This window comes from Spermophilus citellus (assembly GCF_964194105.1).
Source record: "Spermophilus citellus genome assembly, chromosome: 8".
NCBI lineage: Eukaryota > Metazoa > Chordata > Mammalia > Rodentia > Sciuridae > Spermophilus > Spermophilus citellus.
Genome location: NC_138189.1, coordinates 93690744 through 93708488, shown reverse-complemented (window position 1 = coordinate 93708488; position 17745 = coordinate 93690744). Strand labels below are relative to the sequence as shown.

The window sequence follows — 17745 nt, the reverse complement described above, 5'->3', positions numbered from 1 at the left end:
ATCTGAGTTATTGGGACTTAGGTTTCTCTTTTCTGTAGCCTTAAAAAGTTCTATGTTTGTAACACGATACCGAACGTTTTTTTCTTCAGCCACAATAGTTTCTCTCTTTTTTTTTTTTATCCCAATTCCTTTTTTCAAGTCATTATAATATAAACAATTTACAACCTTAAGATTACTTTGAGGCAAGTCATGTATGTGCTGGAAGCTTCAGCTTTCCCAAGCAGAACAGTGAATTCATTTATCCATTCAACCACAAATATTTATTAAACACCTACAATATTCCAGATACTCCTAAGGACTGGGATATGTTTATCAGTAATAAGAGACAAAATTTCCTGCCCTCACATATATTTTACTGGAAGAGAAAATGAATAGATAATGTAAAATCAGGAAAACAATATGTTAAATAGTATGTGCTAAGGAGAAAAAAAATCAAGAGAGTATGAAATGTCCAGTCGGGGAGAGAGTTTAAAATCTCAGGATCAATCATCAGCAAAAGCTTTCCCAGGAAGGTGACTTTATTTTTTATAGAAATAAGAAGATGAAGGGCTGGTTACTTGGATCTCTAACAAAGAGTATTTCAGGCTCAGTAAATTGAAAATGCAAAGACCCAGAGACAGGAATTCCTGGGATGTTCACAGGAGAGTGGGACAAGAAAGGCCACGAGAAGGCATGTCTGGCAGGGCCGCACAGGCCAAAGGACCTACTTTTGGCTTTTATTTTGAGCAATAGTGGAAACCACTGGACGTTTTTGAGCAGAGAAGTTACATTCTTTGACTTATTATTTTAACAAGGCCTTTTGGCTGCTGCCTTGAATAGAAGAGAAACTAAAGCAGAAACCAGTAAGGGGAAAATTCTGGTACTCCAGAAAATGTGATGGTGATTTGGCCCAGAGGAGAGGCGCTCACCTTCTGGTTATATTTTGAAGGTGATGGGATTTCAAATAGAAAAAGAAAACTCAAGAATTAAATCAAGATGGACATGGTAGCAACTTGGGAGGCTGAGGTAGGAGGATCACAATTTCAAGGCCAGCAATCTAGTCAACCCCTATCTCAAAATTCAAAAAAAATAATAAAAATTGCCAATTCTTGAGATACAGAGAGGACTATCATGGGAGGCATGTTGGGCACAGATTAGCAGAAGTTCAGTTTTGGACATGTTAAATTTGAGATGCGTATTAGATCTAGAGTGTAGATTTCAAGTAGGCAGTGGGGTTTAGATGTGTGGAATTTAGAGGACTGATTTAGGATGGAGATGTGTTTGAGAATCACTAATATAACTAAAGTCATTGAGATTAGATGCAATTATCCTGGGAGTGAGGGAAGATAGAAAAAAGAAGAGTTCCAAAATTTCAAAGGAGGTTGAAGAAAAAGGACTACCGAGCTACAGAGACTAGGAAGGAACATCTAGAAATGTGGAAGAAACATCAGGCAAATGACTTGTCTAGAAGACAAAAGCAGCATGTGTTTCAAGACTGAGATAGTGAACTATGGTCAAATGCTGCTGATCCATCAAGTTGAGTGAAGGCTAAAAATTGATCCTTAGATTTAACAACATGCTGGTCACTGGGGTCTTTGAGGAAAACTTTTTGTGGAGTGGGGAATTAGAAAGGGTTTAGGAGAGAATGGGAGGAAACTGCAGAGAGCAAATACAGGTAAGTCTGGCTATACAGGAAAGAAATGGAGCATTGGTGGGGGTAGGTAGGATAGAGGAAATGACTTGTAATGATGAGGTGAGCTGGGGAGAAATGCCATACCCGTGAGTAGCAGGGAGGAGGCAGGGAACTGGTGTACAGAGATGTTGGTCTCTGCCAGGTGCATGACTTATTTATCCACAGGAACAGGGAAGAGGGCAGGGTGTATAGACAGAGATGTATATTGCTTCATATTTTTGCAGAGAAGTAGGAAGAAAGGTCCTTCCCTGAGTCAGGATGGGGCAGAAGTGCTGGAGGTAGAAGGAAAGTAAATAAAGTCTGAAATAGAGAGTAGAAGAAGGCAACATGAGTTCTGGGAAGCCTTAAGGACTTATGGCCATGAATTTACACAGCCACCTGTCAGCATGATTATGTGCTTTCTTCCAGTTGTATGCAGCCATAGGAGTATGAGCATGGCCCAGGCAGACAAGTGGATAAAAATCATGGTTATGGGTTTCCAAGCAAGGGAGAAAGTCCAAGGAGAAAGGAAGTGGGGTCCTAATAGCCTTGTAAAGAGCTGAGATTAAGCCCAGACTCAGTGTTGGCAGTTGAGTCAGACCTAATGGCCTGTATGTATCCCCAGAAGACTTTCTAAACACTTGGCTGCAGATAGAAAATTGCTAGGATTTGTATAAATATTTCACAATTTATTCTGGAGTGCCAGAATATAAATCCAGCCATAAAAATTGTCCAACAGTTCTTGGCTAGGCAAGACTTGGCGAGTAGGACGAAAGAAACTCATTTTATAGTAAAATATCAGCCAATCTTCCTTTAATAAATAATCACCTCAGTAATAAATAATTAATAGTAATTACAGAAAATAAATAGCATCTTAGAAAAGATTTGTGCTTTGGGTCTATTTTTTGTGGACCTCAATTTTCTGGATAAAATAAAGTCAAAACAATCCCAGGTATTTTAGATGCAGAGACTTAAAAAGAAGATGGCAGGTTTTTTTTTCTTCTTGTGTGTGTGTGTGTGTGTGTGTGTGTGTGTGTGTGTGTGTGTGTTGAGGGGGCAGTGAGTGAGTATCTGCTACTCCTAAAAGAGGTGTCAGTTTTTTTCTGGCTATTGCTGTAGTGAGCTCTGGGAGTGTGCGGTAGTATTGTAGCTTTTCAAATTAAGCCAGAAATCATGGCTTATGTAAAGTATCCAATTGAGGGGCTGGCGTTGTGGCTCAGTGGTAGGACACTCGCCTGGCATGTGTGAGGCCCTGGGTTTGATCCTCGGCACCACATAAAAATAAATAAAATAAAGGTATTGTGTCCAACTACAACTAAAAAATAAATATTAAAAAAATCCAATTTAAGAATGTTGACAACTTGTACTTAATTATTTATGTATTTATATATTATATATTTATTTTTGTGGTCCTGGGCATTAAACCCAGAGGTGCTTTACTAATGATCCATATCTTCAGCCCTTTTCATTTTTTATTTTGAGACAGGGTCTTGCTAAATTACGTAGATCGGCCTCAACACACAATCCTCCTCCTATCTCAGCTTCCTGAATAGCTGGGATTACAGGTGTGCGCTACTACACCCAATGGCAACTCATTTTCTTTTTAAATATAAAAAAACTTTTTTACTGACAAATCAAAAATTTTTGACTTTTGTTCTAAAGCAGCAGAAGCCCTTAAAATGCAACTGTTCCTGGTGTAAAATATTCTTGCTCACTTTGGAGGACTAGTCTTGTCTGAGTAAAAACCAGGAATGCTGTAAATACTTGGTGCTATTGTTCCAGGCCATGGTGGATTAGGACGGCTTACTGTTCAGGTCATGGACACATGGCCAGCTACACTGATCTCATGACAATCTTTCTAAATACTCTCACTTTTTACCATATGACAAAGGAGACCACAAAAACATGAACTGTTCATTAAAGTAGTAGAATTTTATTTAATGAAATCATTCAAAATTTGTATCTTCTAAGTTCACCCCTTACATTATATATAATTCTTTTATTTACATATGCCAAATTTCAGTAAATTTAAATTCTTCAAATGCTTTCCTAGAATATATTGATTTTCTCCATTTCATCTTTTTGCCTTCAGCTGGGTGGTTACCTTGTTCTCTCTCATCTTCCTGCAGAGACATTTGAATATGACTATATGATTACCAAATAGCTGTACACTTAAATAAAAGAGTAGCCCATAGCAAAGCAAGAGACGTGACTCCTCCTGAGTAGGGGATAACAATAACAGTAGGAATAGTCATATTAGTAATCAGAACAGTTATAAACTGCTACCGTTTAATTCCTACCACATTGCATTCTAGGTACCCTGTACCCATTCTTTCTAATGCTCAGAATATCCTTATTAAGTTAGTATGTTTATCAAATTAGTAGTATATTCATTTTATGAATATGGAAATGAAAGTTTCTTCAGAGGGAAACAATTGCTCAGAGTATCAAGACAGTCGTGACAGAGTCCAACATTAAATCTAGGCCTATCTGATAAGAGTTCCATTGTGGTTCTGGGGTCCCATTGTGGCGTGGCCTTAGTTCAGTGACTATTAATAACATTCCTTCCTTGCCCTGGAGTGTGATACACAGTTCTTGTCCATGCAGACATTATACTCCAGCACAAGAGATACAAATCAAAGTATATTTTAGAAACAACGTGGTTAGCAGGAGCGGTAAACACAAGCTGCTATGTAAAAGAGAAAGCAAGCCCAGAGCGCTACTGGAGATCTGCTGAAGGAGATGACACTCCCAACAGATCTCTAAGGAATGAGGAAGAATCATGTTTATCACGCAGGGGACAATATTCTAGGTAAGAAACACAAATAGATGTGAGAGAAATGTGTGTGTGGTGTTTTTTCTTTTTTCTTTTTTCTTTTTTTAGAGAGAGAGAGAGAGAATTTTTTGACATTTATTTTTTAGTTTTTGGCGGACACAACATCCCTGTTTATATGTGGTGCTGAGGATCGAACCCGGACCGCACGCATGCCAGGCGAACGCGCTACCACCTGAGCCACATCCCCAGCCCTGTTGTGTTTTTTCTAACATCAATTAGAAATAAGTTGAGTTCTTCTGTCTACTCATGTTCAAGGTGCTAAGCAGCAGAGGCTGGGGTGCTTGCCTGTGTACTGGAGATGATGCCAGTGGTCTTTAGCCAGATTTGAGGGAGCAAAGGAATCTCTTAGCATCTGGGTGAAAGGATGAATCAGAGGGCACAGGTCTAGAAGCTTTTAGGATCCTTAGCTGTTCACTATTTTCTCAGCAAAATTTCCCTGGAAAGACCATTGTTTTGTGCACAGAGAAAATTAACTTGCCATTATCACCGAGTGCAAGGTGTGATGTACTAAACGAATACCATAGTAGGACACGCCCGCCTTTGACACTGGCCAACACCACGCATACATAAAGACAGTCCCTCAAGAAAGAAAGATGGACACATTGTCAGCAGAAATCACAAATTTATTAACTCTTAAATATATCAATCAGTCATTTACCATTATGGCAAGAAATATATACAGTGTCCCATGGTAAACTGCAGTGTTTCAAAATGATAGAAGATAATAAATGTGTAATTCAATTGTGGTGGAGAGAACAAATCATAATTTCCTCACATCTTAGTGCGGAAGACAAACTTGATCTACGGTAATACTTCAACACCACATGCTAAGTTAAAAGTGTAAAAAAACAAACAATCTACACCTACTTTTTTTTTTTAAATACATGTATGCCACGTAGAGCCGCTTCACAAAAAAGGTAAAAGAAATTAAAAAGGGAAAAATGAGGCCATTATTTTTTCACAGATCTCATTGGCAGGTTAACATGGCTCAATACATTTAATGTATATATTTATTTTAAATATATGTTGTTTTAAATTGTGTAATAATTATCAGAAAAGCTTCAACCCATCTACCATACGTCCACTAGCAACAATATCTAAGGTTATTAGTAATCAACACAGAAAGGTGAAATGAGAGAAAAGAGGGAGGGTTGTTTTTTTTTTGTTTTCCTTCTGCTTTAAAAAATAGGCTTCTGAGGACTGTAACTATGGTTAAAATAACGCTGATGGAGATTCCATGCACTAGAAAGTATTTCAGGGAAGAGAAAAAACCTCACAGGAATTGAATCAACAAAGGAGAAATGAGAAGCACAAAGAAAACCGGGACATTTCCCTTTGCTTTTTATTTTAAACTGGAAAATCCTAACTCCTTGGAGGGGGAGAATGATATTCTGAATCAAGAGAAAAGCTAAAAAAGCACAAGTTGCAAAGATCAAGTTCAAAATGCTTATGAGAGTGGAAACATCTCTAAGCTCTCTAACTTTAGAACGCTAGCTAATGGTGAGGCAGGAGGGGGCCCTACACTTTCACAAGGTGGAAATGAGTGCTTTTGCACAAAACAAGTGCTTTTGCACAAAAACCTAATCCACTCTCAGCTTGCTATTTTCCTGGCATCCATCCCAATTAGTAGGGTGCACTGTAGTTTACAGGGACTTACTTGGTGTCTAAGTTTCAACAATTCCAATACCTCCCACATAGTTGGGATACTCAAGTCCAAACTAGAGCTTAAGCTTTATTTAAACTTTATTTTTATTCAATTATTTTTTAAGTTCTGTGGGCCCAGAAGATGACCAAAAGTGCTGGTTTAGCTCCCTCCAAAATACCTCAGTTTTTATTTTACCATCGTTCTGCAAATTTCACTTTTATTCTGACACACTGCTATCCACAAGAGAAAAGAAGGAAAAAGAATGAAAGAACAAAAGAATAATAAAAAAGGAAGCATACAAAAGTAACAAAGAAATGGGATAAAATGAAGAGAACAGAGGACAGATTTGAGAAAGGAAAACAAAAATCAATTCAGCAAATCCACTAGAACAGTGTATGTTCTAAAATGATCAAACTCATACGTGATGTGAATTTTTCCAGTTTACACTTTGACTAAATACATCATGGCTTTAGATGGCAGTTAACCAACTGATTCTTGCTTCTACATGCATATGTGATTTTTTTTTTTTGCCCACATATCAACCCACTTTAATTGTTTAACAGCAAAGCTTTCAGTGAAAAATCACCCATTTCAACCAGGATCACACCCAGAAACTGAAAGTATATATATATTTATAGATATAGATATATATATATATTTGCCTTTTTAAAAAAACAAACAAGCCAAAACAGAGTTCTAAAAAATTTACATTTCTCTTACAAACTATCATTCAGAGAACAATAATTTTTTAAGTCTGTTACATTAAATCTTGGCATAAACAGAGAAACTAGATGAATAGTTGTACTTGGAATATCCTGGGATTTTTTTTTTTTTTTGTCTGACCTCCCCCTATTGGTTGCCAACAGTAATTTCAGTTTGCATGGAACATCCCCATCGTTGAAGTGTAAACAATGTACAGGAAGGAATATATGATAGATGATGCATCACGTATGCATAACATGTAGGACCTTCACAACTTCATGCACTCGGAAACATGCATGAAGAGGAGGAGAGGACGGCCCAGGGTTACCATCCGGTGCTTTGAGAACAAAGAATGCAGAAGTGGCACGTTGATAATTAGCTGAAAGGAGAAAAATGGAAGAAGACATAAGTTACGTTGCTTCATCAAATTGCTTTGCCACAGATGTGCCTAAGCCACAATTTTATAATTTAGTTAAAGATCAGATTAAAAATACTGCATATAAGAGATATTTGCTTAAAATCGTTATAAGATTAAAATACACAATGTTAAAAAAGAGTCAGGAAGAATATAAAATGACTCAGGATTATCTGTTTTTTTTTTTTTTCACACAGAGCTAAGCTAGAAATAGAGACAGGGTCATAGACATCAAATTATTAAATATAAATATGTATTTTGAGTATTCATATTTACTAGACAAATTTAATAAATTAATATTATTGTTTGGTTGAAAGAGATTGGAAGTTCAAGTTCTTCCTTAGGTTTTCATTATTCTAAGACTCCTTGGGAAATTAAACTTTGAAATGCATTTAACAAGGAATATAGCCACTAGAATGGAAAAAAAAACCCCACATGATTATTTTTATTTCATTCTTTAAAGCAACCACTGAGAGCACTATTTCTTAAAAGTTCTTATAAGGTCCAGTTTTCGAGTGGGGAAAATATTAACCACAGCACCACAGTTATCTGGATCCTAATCCAAGCGTCAGAAACACATTTTTAAAAACAACAACATAGGCATGAATTTAATTATGGCCAACTTTCAATTATCCTGTGGAATACCTTACTTTGTACCTTTTAAATTTCAGCTTGATTTCCACTTGTGGCCTGTTCTCAGGAGGATCAAGTACCATCATGCTCAGTCAGGCACAGCAAACTAATTTACATATTTACCTCAGCCAACTGCTTACAGCAATTGCAACTTCTAGAAAATAGTAAATCACCAAAGGATTCTAAAGGTGAATAAGAATTAGTCTGGATAATTGAGAGTTGTCTGAATTGACTCCAACATAACTGACTGTTGGTCTAAGAACTCCAGGATTCTAAAATAACACAATCCAACAACTACAGGAAAAAGGTCCTTCTCAGCATGTATTACCTTTAAAAGTAAGGGTTATATTCTAAAGTGGATGTTAAACATAAGAGTTCATGCAACACTGCTATGGATTTTTAAAGACCTTGTATGTGTTTCATGGAATATAATGCAGAGCAAATATCCTCCAGGAAAGAAAAACAGCCATGCAGCCTTTCTGAGATTAGCTCCAATTGCAAAGTATCCCGGAGCAGGATGCTACTTACAAGACCCATATGTGAATGGTTTTCAGGCCTTAGATGTTTTGCCACAAAGAGGTGCCTCCTGAGAAGTTTTCTTTCCCATTTGGAATACATGGTGGCCTATTAAGAGAAGCCCCATTTAAGCCACCTGGCGTAAAAGGAAGTTTTCTTAAATAGGCTCTATCTCATCAACACTTCAGGGAATTGCAGAAAAACCCAGCCCCTGCTACCACACGAATGTAATCCCTTCTATGTTAACTGGCAATTTGTGTTGTACCTCTTTGGGGTAAAAAAAACACACAAACACAAAAATAGTTGTCTTCATTATCTTCATATTCCTTTAGTGCCTTTCTCTTGATGATATAACTATCATTTTTGGAATTTCAACCTATTGCTTTTAAGGTATTTTTTTTTGTCTTTGTTGATCCCCCCCACCCCCTGCTTTTCTTTTTTAAATCCAACAGTGATGTTATAATTATTGAGGCTTTAGAGAAGGCCGTTGAAAACTACTGTGGTATTCATCAAACTAAGAAATCATGATGGATTCTCTGGAGTTGAATGGCTGTTTGTATGGACTTGACTTCCCATTCCACACCCTCAACTACCAACAGGTGATGTGGGGAGAGAATTTGGAAAGAGATCAGCAGTGGACTAAATAAATATCTCTTCCATCTAAGCTCCCTTACTGATCATCTTGTCCTACTTGGCCCATGCAAACTCTTTTCCTCCATCTGTCCTTTACTCCAGTTGAAGCCAATCTTCCTCACCCATAACTGACTACCATATTAGCCCAAATCCTGACATTACTTTTTTTCATGATGCTCCCTTAGTTAGGACTATCTTCCCTTTGATCTTTCTTTTTATGTTTCTACGTTTCCAATAACACTTGTCATTTAACCCTTGTCTAAGATTCTATTTTATATGCAAAGTGTTAACAGCAGTGTGCTTTTTGGGTTCCTCATTCTACTTTACTCTTCAGTTGATTACTTGATTACAGAATTTTATTTATTTATAAAATAAATAATTTTTATTTATTGCAGTTAGTTACTTTCTGAACTAGAATGTATGTTCCTTGAGGGGCAAAGGCCTTTATCTCACATTGTACCTGGCACAGGTGAAACACCTCAGAGATGTGCAATAAATATTTGTATGATTATTGACTGGTAGCCAAATACAACATTTGAGGTAGAGCAGTGAGGTGAGAAAGCACTGCAATACTTGATATTTGCTTGGTAAAACTGATTTATAAGTTTTCTAATGTCAGTCAATGAGCCCCAGGGGGTAATCTAGGAAGTGAAGCTTCTTATAGTTCACTGGCCATCTTACAAACTCTGCTTTTATGCTTTCCTTCTACATACATCACCTTCCTTGGCCAATTGTGAAAATGAAGTCACAAATATTTTGCCTTATTACATGAATCCTTCTGATTTAACCATACGATAAATCAGTAGATAGTGACAGTGTAGTTTCTAATTTCTGTCAAAAACTATGGTGTACTGCTTTATGGTAAGTTTTATTGGCTTGTCTGATTGACTGTCCCAGAGAATTGTAGACTCTTCCAAAGAAGGCCTTTATTTCCACCAATGTGATCAACCACTAGCATTAAATAACATGTGCCATGTTATTAACAGTGGAATAAGTAGAGGAGCTGACCATAGGTATAGTAACAAAGAAGCTGACAGCCTGGAAATATTTACTTGATGGGTACTGTTGGTGACCCCGAGCGATGAAAATGAACATTCTGCCACTTTCCATCCCTGCGGTGCCACACGCGGGTCTCTTCTGACTGCATTGTCTTTGGCATTCCACTGCCATCCATGTACTGTGTGAGCCTAATGTATGCTATGCAGGCAGCATCGTCCCCGACCAGATGGACATGAGGATTTAGGATAATAGTGTGGATTGGTTTATTGCTTTTGGACAAAGCTGAAAAAGAACAACATGATAAGAAAACAATTAGTGCCTATGTAAAGTGAACCAAAACCAGTAATAACTCCAGTTGATAATAATAGATGAAATGCTACTTATTAACTCCTTAATTAATTAATTAATCTGGCTATTTGCACTAATCTGATGCTGGGTGCTGTCTAAAGTATAAAGGATAAGAGAAAAGAACAAAAGGGGAAACAGTTTTTTCTTTGATACCCTTTATAGACCATTTGCATGCTATTTTAGAAATTTTGATTGATTGGGAGAAAAAGCTATAAAGTGTATTTATTTGTAATGGGAAATGATTAGAAACAGAAGACATAATAGGAATAGAAGTGGAGAAGGCCAGGCGCAGGTGCTCTGAGCAGCAGCTGTCATCTCAATGAATGACCTGCTGGGGTAGTTCACAGGATAGCTTGTAGTGGAGTGTGTTTTTGGTAATGAACACAGACAAGAAAACAGCAAATATCAAGCCCAGAGACCACTGTCTCCAAGAAAGGCTGGTCACAGCGTGAATTTGTTTCTGCATCTCACCCTGTGACTCCTCCATGTAGTGCAGTCCAGTCCATGAGAACCTACCTGTGATTATTTAGTGAAAATCTACAATTTGGTGTTGGCCAAATAGGTTCTAACCATCTTTCTTTTGATTAAGTAGTGCTCATGAGGCTCCCATCTCTAGTGTCTTAATAGTAACTACCTATTCTACTTACTCAGTTACCAAGAGACATGAGGACTTAGTACACATTACTTATTGATGGTATTTCTCTTTGATCACTAGAACAGTTTGAACTGAAAACTGCTTCTCATTCTCAGAAAATACTATGTATATTACTCAAAATACTATAGTCACATAAAAAAGCAGTGTCACGCTGAAATAAGTTAAAATATTAATGGGTTAATGGATTCTTTTTACTGCTGATGAGATGATGTTGATTAAGAGTCAGATAGAGGAAATATGATATGCTGTCAATCAGAGCACTAGAACTTAGAGAATATGAGAACTTTTACTAAAGCTTTGATCAGGTGAACTTGTCACCTAGTGTGCAAATACATGGTGCATATAAGTAAAAGCAATTCATAATACATGTTAAAAATCCACATCAAGGCCAACATTTTTATCAATGTTTATGATTACTGAAAGTGAGCTTAATTATCCTAATCATTACTACAATTTCTTTTTAAATCAACAAGATCTCACTGCAAAAACAATGAGTTCACTGCAGGCATCATGAAAATATAACTTCTAGTATCATTAGGAGTAAGGGAAAGAAGAATAAGGGAATTAATTCCTGGTTTACTCACTTTTTGATGGCCTGAGGGATTTCTATAGGAGAAACTTCTGTCATTTTCTCTGAAATGTGTCTGTTTTATCTGAGACCACTAAAATTTTGAAAATAAGCACCAAATATACTTCACAGAATTCTTCTCTGTAGAATATTCTGTGTGCTGTGGTTTTTAAAATTTTTCTTACACAAACAGTTTTAAAAACCTTGAAATAATACTTTTCTTCATAACATTATGCAGTTTATATTATACATTCCCTTGGACTTAATGGGTGCATTCCATCAAAATTATCTTTTATCCAGGGCTGGGGATGTAGCTCAGTGGTAGAGGGCTTGCCCTTGGTTGTATCCCCACCGCCACCACCACCACAACCACCACCCACCCACCCACCCATCCACACACATCCACACCCATACACACACACACACACACACACAAAGCCTTTTATCCAAAGGCAGATGTTTTTCAAAACACAATAAACCTTTTAAGTTTGTCTGTCAGTCTCTCTCTCCTTATGTGTATATATACAGTGTGAATGTATATATAAACATTATTTTCAGTTTCGAACACAAAACGCTTGTAAAATGATGCCGAACAAAGCGTTTCTTATTGCAGAAAAGAGACAAAGAGTTTGCAAATTTGGGAGAAATTCGAAGAGAAGTTGGAAAAAGCACATTGTTGAATTTGGAGTAAATGTACCATTTTCAAAGTAGAACCGGTGAAAATCCATCCCTTCCACTAAGTTACCCAAAGCTTCAGGTTCAAAGGCAGTAAGACCCGGGTCACAGATTTTTCTGTAGGAAAAAAAAATAATAAAAATAGTCAATCGATAAATGTGCTGATATGTTTTGTTCTTCTATGTGTAAAACATTCTTAGGTATCAATCAGAGAAGAAGAGAGCCTCTGAAAGCCACTAAAAATATAAAATTTCTAGCATAGACCTTGGAGGGTGAGCTGATGAATAAAGTTCAAAAAGAAACTTTGTAGAGAGCTATAATTGGGGCAAACTAATTAACTGATTTAAATAGAAGTGTTCCCTTTTAAGAATGTCTACTTCTTTGTTTCCAAAGTGAATTATCCATTTGTTCTAACTCTTATTGTTCTTTAAATGTTTTCCATATTTTATAGTTCAAGTCTAAGACATACACCAAGCCCTATAAAAGCAGCTTTGGTTCTAAAATGAAATATTTTGGAACAATATTTTGATGAATCACACCTTCTATATTCACATGAAAAATCTATATGATAATTGACTTAAAGATATCACATCCTATGCTTCTTGGCATGTCCTCAAGACTTAACTGAGTTTAAGTTTAAAGTTTACTTTCAAAAGAAAATAAATAGGAGGTTAAAATACACATAATAGATTTCTTCTGTATTTTTTCATTAAAATTTATTTTTTTTCCAGAACTGGGGGTTAAACCCAGGGGTACTATACAACTGAGCTACCTCCTCAAACCTTCTTTTATTTTTGTAAATTTTATCTGGAGACAAGGTCTTGCTAAGTTATCCAAGCTGGCCCTGAACTTGAGATCCTCCTGCCTTAACCTCCTGAGTAGCAGAAGTGTGTGCTACTGTGGCCAGCAAAATTTAAGTTTTTTCTTTTTTTTTTTTTTTTTTTTTTGGTACTCTACCCCTGAGCTACATCCCTACCCAAATGTCTTAAATATTCAATAGAAAAACAATTTTTATAAGTCAAACTATGGTTCTTCAAAGTGCAGTACTCTTCATAGAATGTGCAGCAAGGTAGGAGATCACAGCAATTACCCTGTGCGGTAAGGAAAGTCGCAAAAAGGTCAGGGGCGATGCTGAGTTTATAAACTCTGTCTGAGGTTGCCTGTGGGGCAAGTGTCTTTTAAGCTCCCGTCATATATTTAAAATCTCTTTCTATTAACAACAGTGTTCCTGGGGGAAATTCTGGGAAGTGAAATTGGCCAAATTATGTTGTTTTATTGTGTATTCTGTGCATGTAGAAATATGTAAGTCCCATCAGTATGAACAGCTATTATGCACCGATAAAAAATGTGAGGAGAAAAAAAAAAGAATAGTGTTCCTATGGTAACAGGAATCTATTCTGCCAGAAGCTATTATTTCCCTCTATAAATAGGAGTTTGGGTTGTCAATATCAGTGAACCAAAATTTTTACTACTTGACATCATTTCTAAGATCATCTGGGAATCATTATATTTTGATGAATATTTTTACACAACCTTCAAAAAAGTTAATATAGTTGTAAATCTGTTAATCTATTTTTTCTCTCTTCACTCATCAAACAATCAATCATCTATCTCTTCTGCATTAAAAAAAAGATTCACAAAGCTGCCATTTGATGTGTGTGTACGTGTTATGAGCAGGTGTTCTATGGACCAGTTGACAGAGCTTTATCAATATATCCAAAATCTACCAAATGGAAGTGCTCTTAGATTATCTCTAGGCCTAAAAGTACAAAATGGGACCCAAAGCCTCTATGAGCAAAGGAATTAGTGAACCAATGTGATCCCTAGGCACTGTGTTACTTTTAATACCCACTTTAAAGGGTCTGAAAATACAGATAATACTCTACTTTTGCCTGGCTACAATTATCCTCTGTGTCTGAATAAAAAACAATGACAAAGCACATTTTTTAAAAACCATTCCTCAGGGGAATGCTATTGCTAAAATGTTTTTTTTTTTTTTTTGCATTGTTGTTATTTTTAAAAATAATATGATTATTTTTTGGAGAAATCAGATGAGTCTAACAAGGTTATAATAGCAAAAAAAAAAAAAATAGAAGAAAAGGTTCTAAGGCAGAGAGTTAAAAACAATTGTTTAATGACTGTGTCTGATGACAAAAAGTGTTCTTCTAAACTCCATTAAAAAAAAAAACTGTTTCTTTTATTCCAAGTATATATATTTTATTTGGTCTTGTTAAAGAATTGGAGATTTATCTATCTATCTATCTATCTATCTATCTATATATGCATATATATATATATATATAAATTTTTATATATATTTATATATATATATATATATATAAATATATACACATGTGTTTGTATATACACAAACATTTAATTTATAAGAATCAGCACCTGATTTAATTTAGTTCTTACATTTGCTCTCTTCCATATTTTATATTTGCCTAGTGCTATAATATATAACGTCTCCCCTAGGCCCATGTGTTGAGGCTTAGTTCCAATCCCAGGGTACTCCTGGAATGTGGTAGAACCTTTAGGAGGTGGGGCCTAGTGGAAGGAAGTTAGGCTACTAGAGGTGTGGTCTTGAAGAATATATTAAGACTCCAGCACTGCTTCTTCCTCACTTTTGCTTCCCAGCCACCACAAGATAAATGTGCTTTTGCCATGATATACCGTATTGCTATGAGCCCCAAACAATAGGGGCTTGTGCCCCATGACCAATGGATCATGGACTGATACCTCTGAAAGCATGAGCCAAAATGAAGTTTTCCTCTTTTTAAGTGGACTATCTCAGGTATTTTGTTACAGTAAGGAAAGATAACACAGCTATTTGTCACTAATGAAAAAAAGGCAATACTTGCCTTTGGAAATTTGGAAAGAATAAAAAGGAAGCAGAAAAAAAGATCTACCCATAATTTCATTTTTCAGAGACAACCTCTTTCTTTTTCTTTTTTAAAAAATATTTATTTTTTAGTTGTAGTTGAACAAAATACCTTTATTTTATTTATTTATTTTTATGTGGTGTTGAGGATGAACCCAAGCCTTGCACATGCTAGGCGAGCACTTCACCACTGAGCCACAACTCCAGCCCCTTTATTTTTCTTTTACAAGAGTAATTTGACACATTTAATTCTACTTTCAATACTTTTTCTTATGTTTGAATAATTATGTACATACACCTTTATATCCTACTTTTCTTTTCAGCAAAAACATCGAAAGTATTTTGCCACGTCACTAGAAACTCTACATAAACATAAACATCCATTGGACTAATGGCACTCAAGATTATGTAATGGTTACCATAATGTTATACTTTTATCTTGTCCCAAATTTTCAATATTATGAATATGCTTCAATGTATACCTGTGTTTATAAATCTTTTACCATGTTTTAGATTCAAAATTCATGTAAAAAAGCTGGGTGCGGAAACACATGCCTGTAATTCCAACAACTCAGAAGGCTGAGGCAGGAGGATTACAAGTTCAAGGCCAGCCTCAGCAATTTAGGAAAACCTTAAGAGATTTAGTGAGAACTTGTCTCAAAATAAAAAATTAAAAAGGCTGGAAATATAGCTCAGTAGTAAAATGCCCTGGGTTCAATTCCCAGAACCTAAATCCATGTCATGTTAAATTCTTATAAGTAGGACTATAGGATTAAAGTGAACCTTTATGAAAACTTTCTAGTATATAACAACTAATGCCCTCCACCGCTAATTCAACCAGCCTGAATGTTTGCAACCATTTATGTTCCATTCTATGGTGTAGGAAAGTCACTGTCATCCTGCAATATTTGTGCTTATCTGGTGTAAGGAGAGACTGCATACTTACTGATCTGATAATCAGAAAATGCTTTTGCAATTAGGTTTGCACATTCTTATTTAGCGGACATGAACATGCTTTTGTTAGTTTACTTTTCATTTGTATTTCCTCTTGTATCAATAGTCTGTTCTTGTTCTTTATTATTTTTTCTGCTTTTCAATTTTATTCACACAACATAAAACATTATTTTTATAAAACGTTATTATTATATTTTTCTTATTTTATTGTTTGTCTCAGAATTCTTTTTGATTCTTTAACATATATAAATTAACTAAATAGACTAAAAAGTTTATCTTCTCATTTATGATTATTTCCCCATTAAAAGCTTGCAAAGATTTTTATAACCAGAGATCAGAGACAATCACATTTTTTGCATTTAACTCTTTGACTCAAGTGAAAACTCACTTTGCTATATTGAGTAAGGAGGAGGCTTAGACAGATTTTTATTCCAAATAGCTAACTTATGAACTCACATACATTGTGCAATAAACCTTCATGCCCCATTTAAATGGAATGCATTATTTGTACTTAAACTGATTTCCTTCATATAACCTACAAACCATATTTAGAAACTTTAAATAAAGCATTAGAATCTTTTCTTCAAGCAAAATTTCTTTTAAGAGATAAACACATGGAAGAAATGCAGGTTGAGAAAGCTGAGCTGCACTGATTGAAAAGGGAGAAGGCTGCTTGATGTAGCCATTTAATCTCTTTGTCTCTGCCCCCTTGCAGAACTGCAAGAAAAATGATTTCGTAACCCCAAATGTACCTTTTCTGTGCTTTCCTGTTTTTTGTGTCTGTGCCCAGATGGACTGCTCTGCCTGCATGCCCTTCACTCATACATTTATGATTACACATCTGTGCATTTGCAAAGAAATCTCCAGTCCTTGGAAGTTTTGTCATCTCTCTCTGAAATCCTAAATACATTTATTTTTCTCTTGAGGGCCCTTCATCATTTATAAGAAATAAAATTGTTGATGCCATATTAAATCTGGGATGAAATATATATGAGTGCAGATATGTTAAAGAAAGCAATCACACTGAAAGCACATTTTCCATATGTATGAAAGCAAAATAAATGTGCCTCTACTCACGTGTAAGCTTCGAAGTCCCCATTATTGATGGCTTCAATCAGTTGTTCAGTGACCTTGATAATCTCTTGCTTTCGTGCTAAAGGCAAAGACATATATAGCAATGGGTGAGAACAAAGGACAAAAACCATACAAAATGTTACTCTAATAATATTGCTATTTCCCTTAAATAGCATTATCACGTATGATACCCCCTTCAGGGAAGACGGCATGAATGTTCCTTTCTCCAGTCTTGCTGCTTGAAGTGCACAGACTAGCAGCTCCTACCTCTTCTGGGGACTGTTAGAAACACAGATTCTCAGGTCTCACTCCAGACCTACAGATTCAGAGTCTGCTTTTTAACAGGACTCTCAGATGATTCCTGGGCACATTCACCTTTGGGGCACACAACTACATTCCCTTTGTTAGAAAATAATAGCCATCTGGAAGGTCAAATTAAGTTTTACTACCTTTTTCAATTTCAGTGAATTTGTGATTATTTTCCTACTCATCATGAACAATAATGTCATTAAAAAAGTTAATAGTAGAACTGGGCCTAGGCATATAATCCCAGCTAT

The 17745-nt window shown here is 35.9% G+C and overlaps 1 protein-coding gene across 10 annotated transcripts in view; it reads right to left on the bottom strand.

The window, feature by feature from the left end:
- Positions 1 to 5089: 5089 nt before the first annotated feature.
- CAMK2D (calcium/calmodulin dependent protein kinase II delta) overlaps positions 5090 to 17745 on the bottom strand; it is a 306210-nt gene continuing 293554 nt past the window's right edge. For 9 of the 10 annotated variants that reach the window (XM_081303165.1, XM_081303167.1, XM_081303164.1 and 6 more), the window contains 5 exons: positions 17192 to 17267; positions 12299 to 12393; positions 10084 to 10312; positions 8411 to 8506; positions 5090 to 7213 (listed from right to left, as the gene is read on the bottom strand). In XM_081303165.1, the coding sequence (XP_081159291.1) occupies positions 8440 to 8506; positions 10084 to 10312; positions 12299 to 12393; positions 17192 to 17267 (467 nt within the window). In that variant the 3' untranslated portion in view covers positions 5090 to 7213; positions 8411 to 8439. The remainder of the gene's footprint in view (positions 7214 to 8410; positions 8507 to 10083; positions 10313 to 12298; positions 12394 to 17191; positions 17268 to 17745) is intronic. The other variant, XM_081303171.1, reaches the window with a different exon arrangement.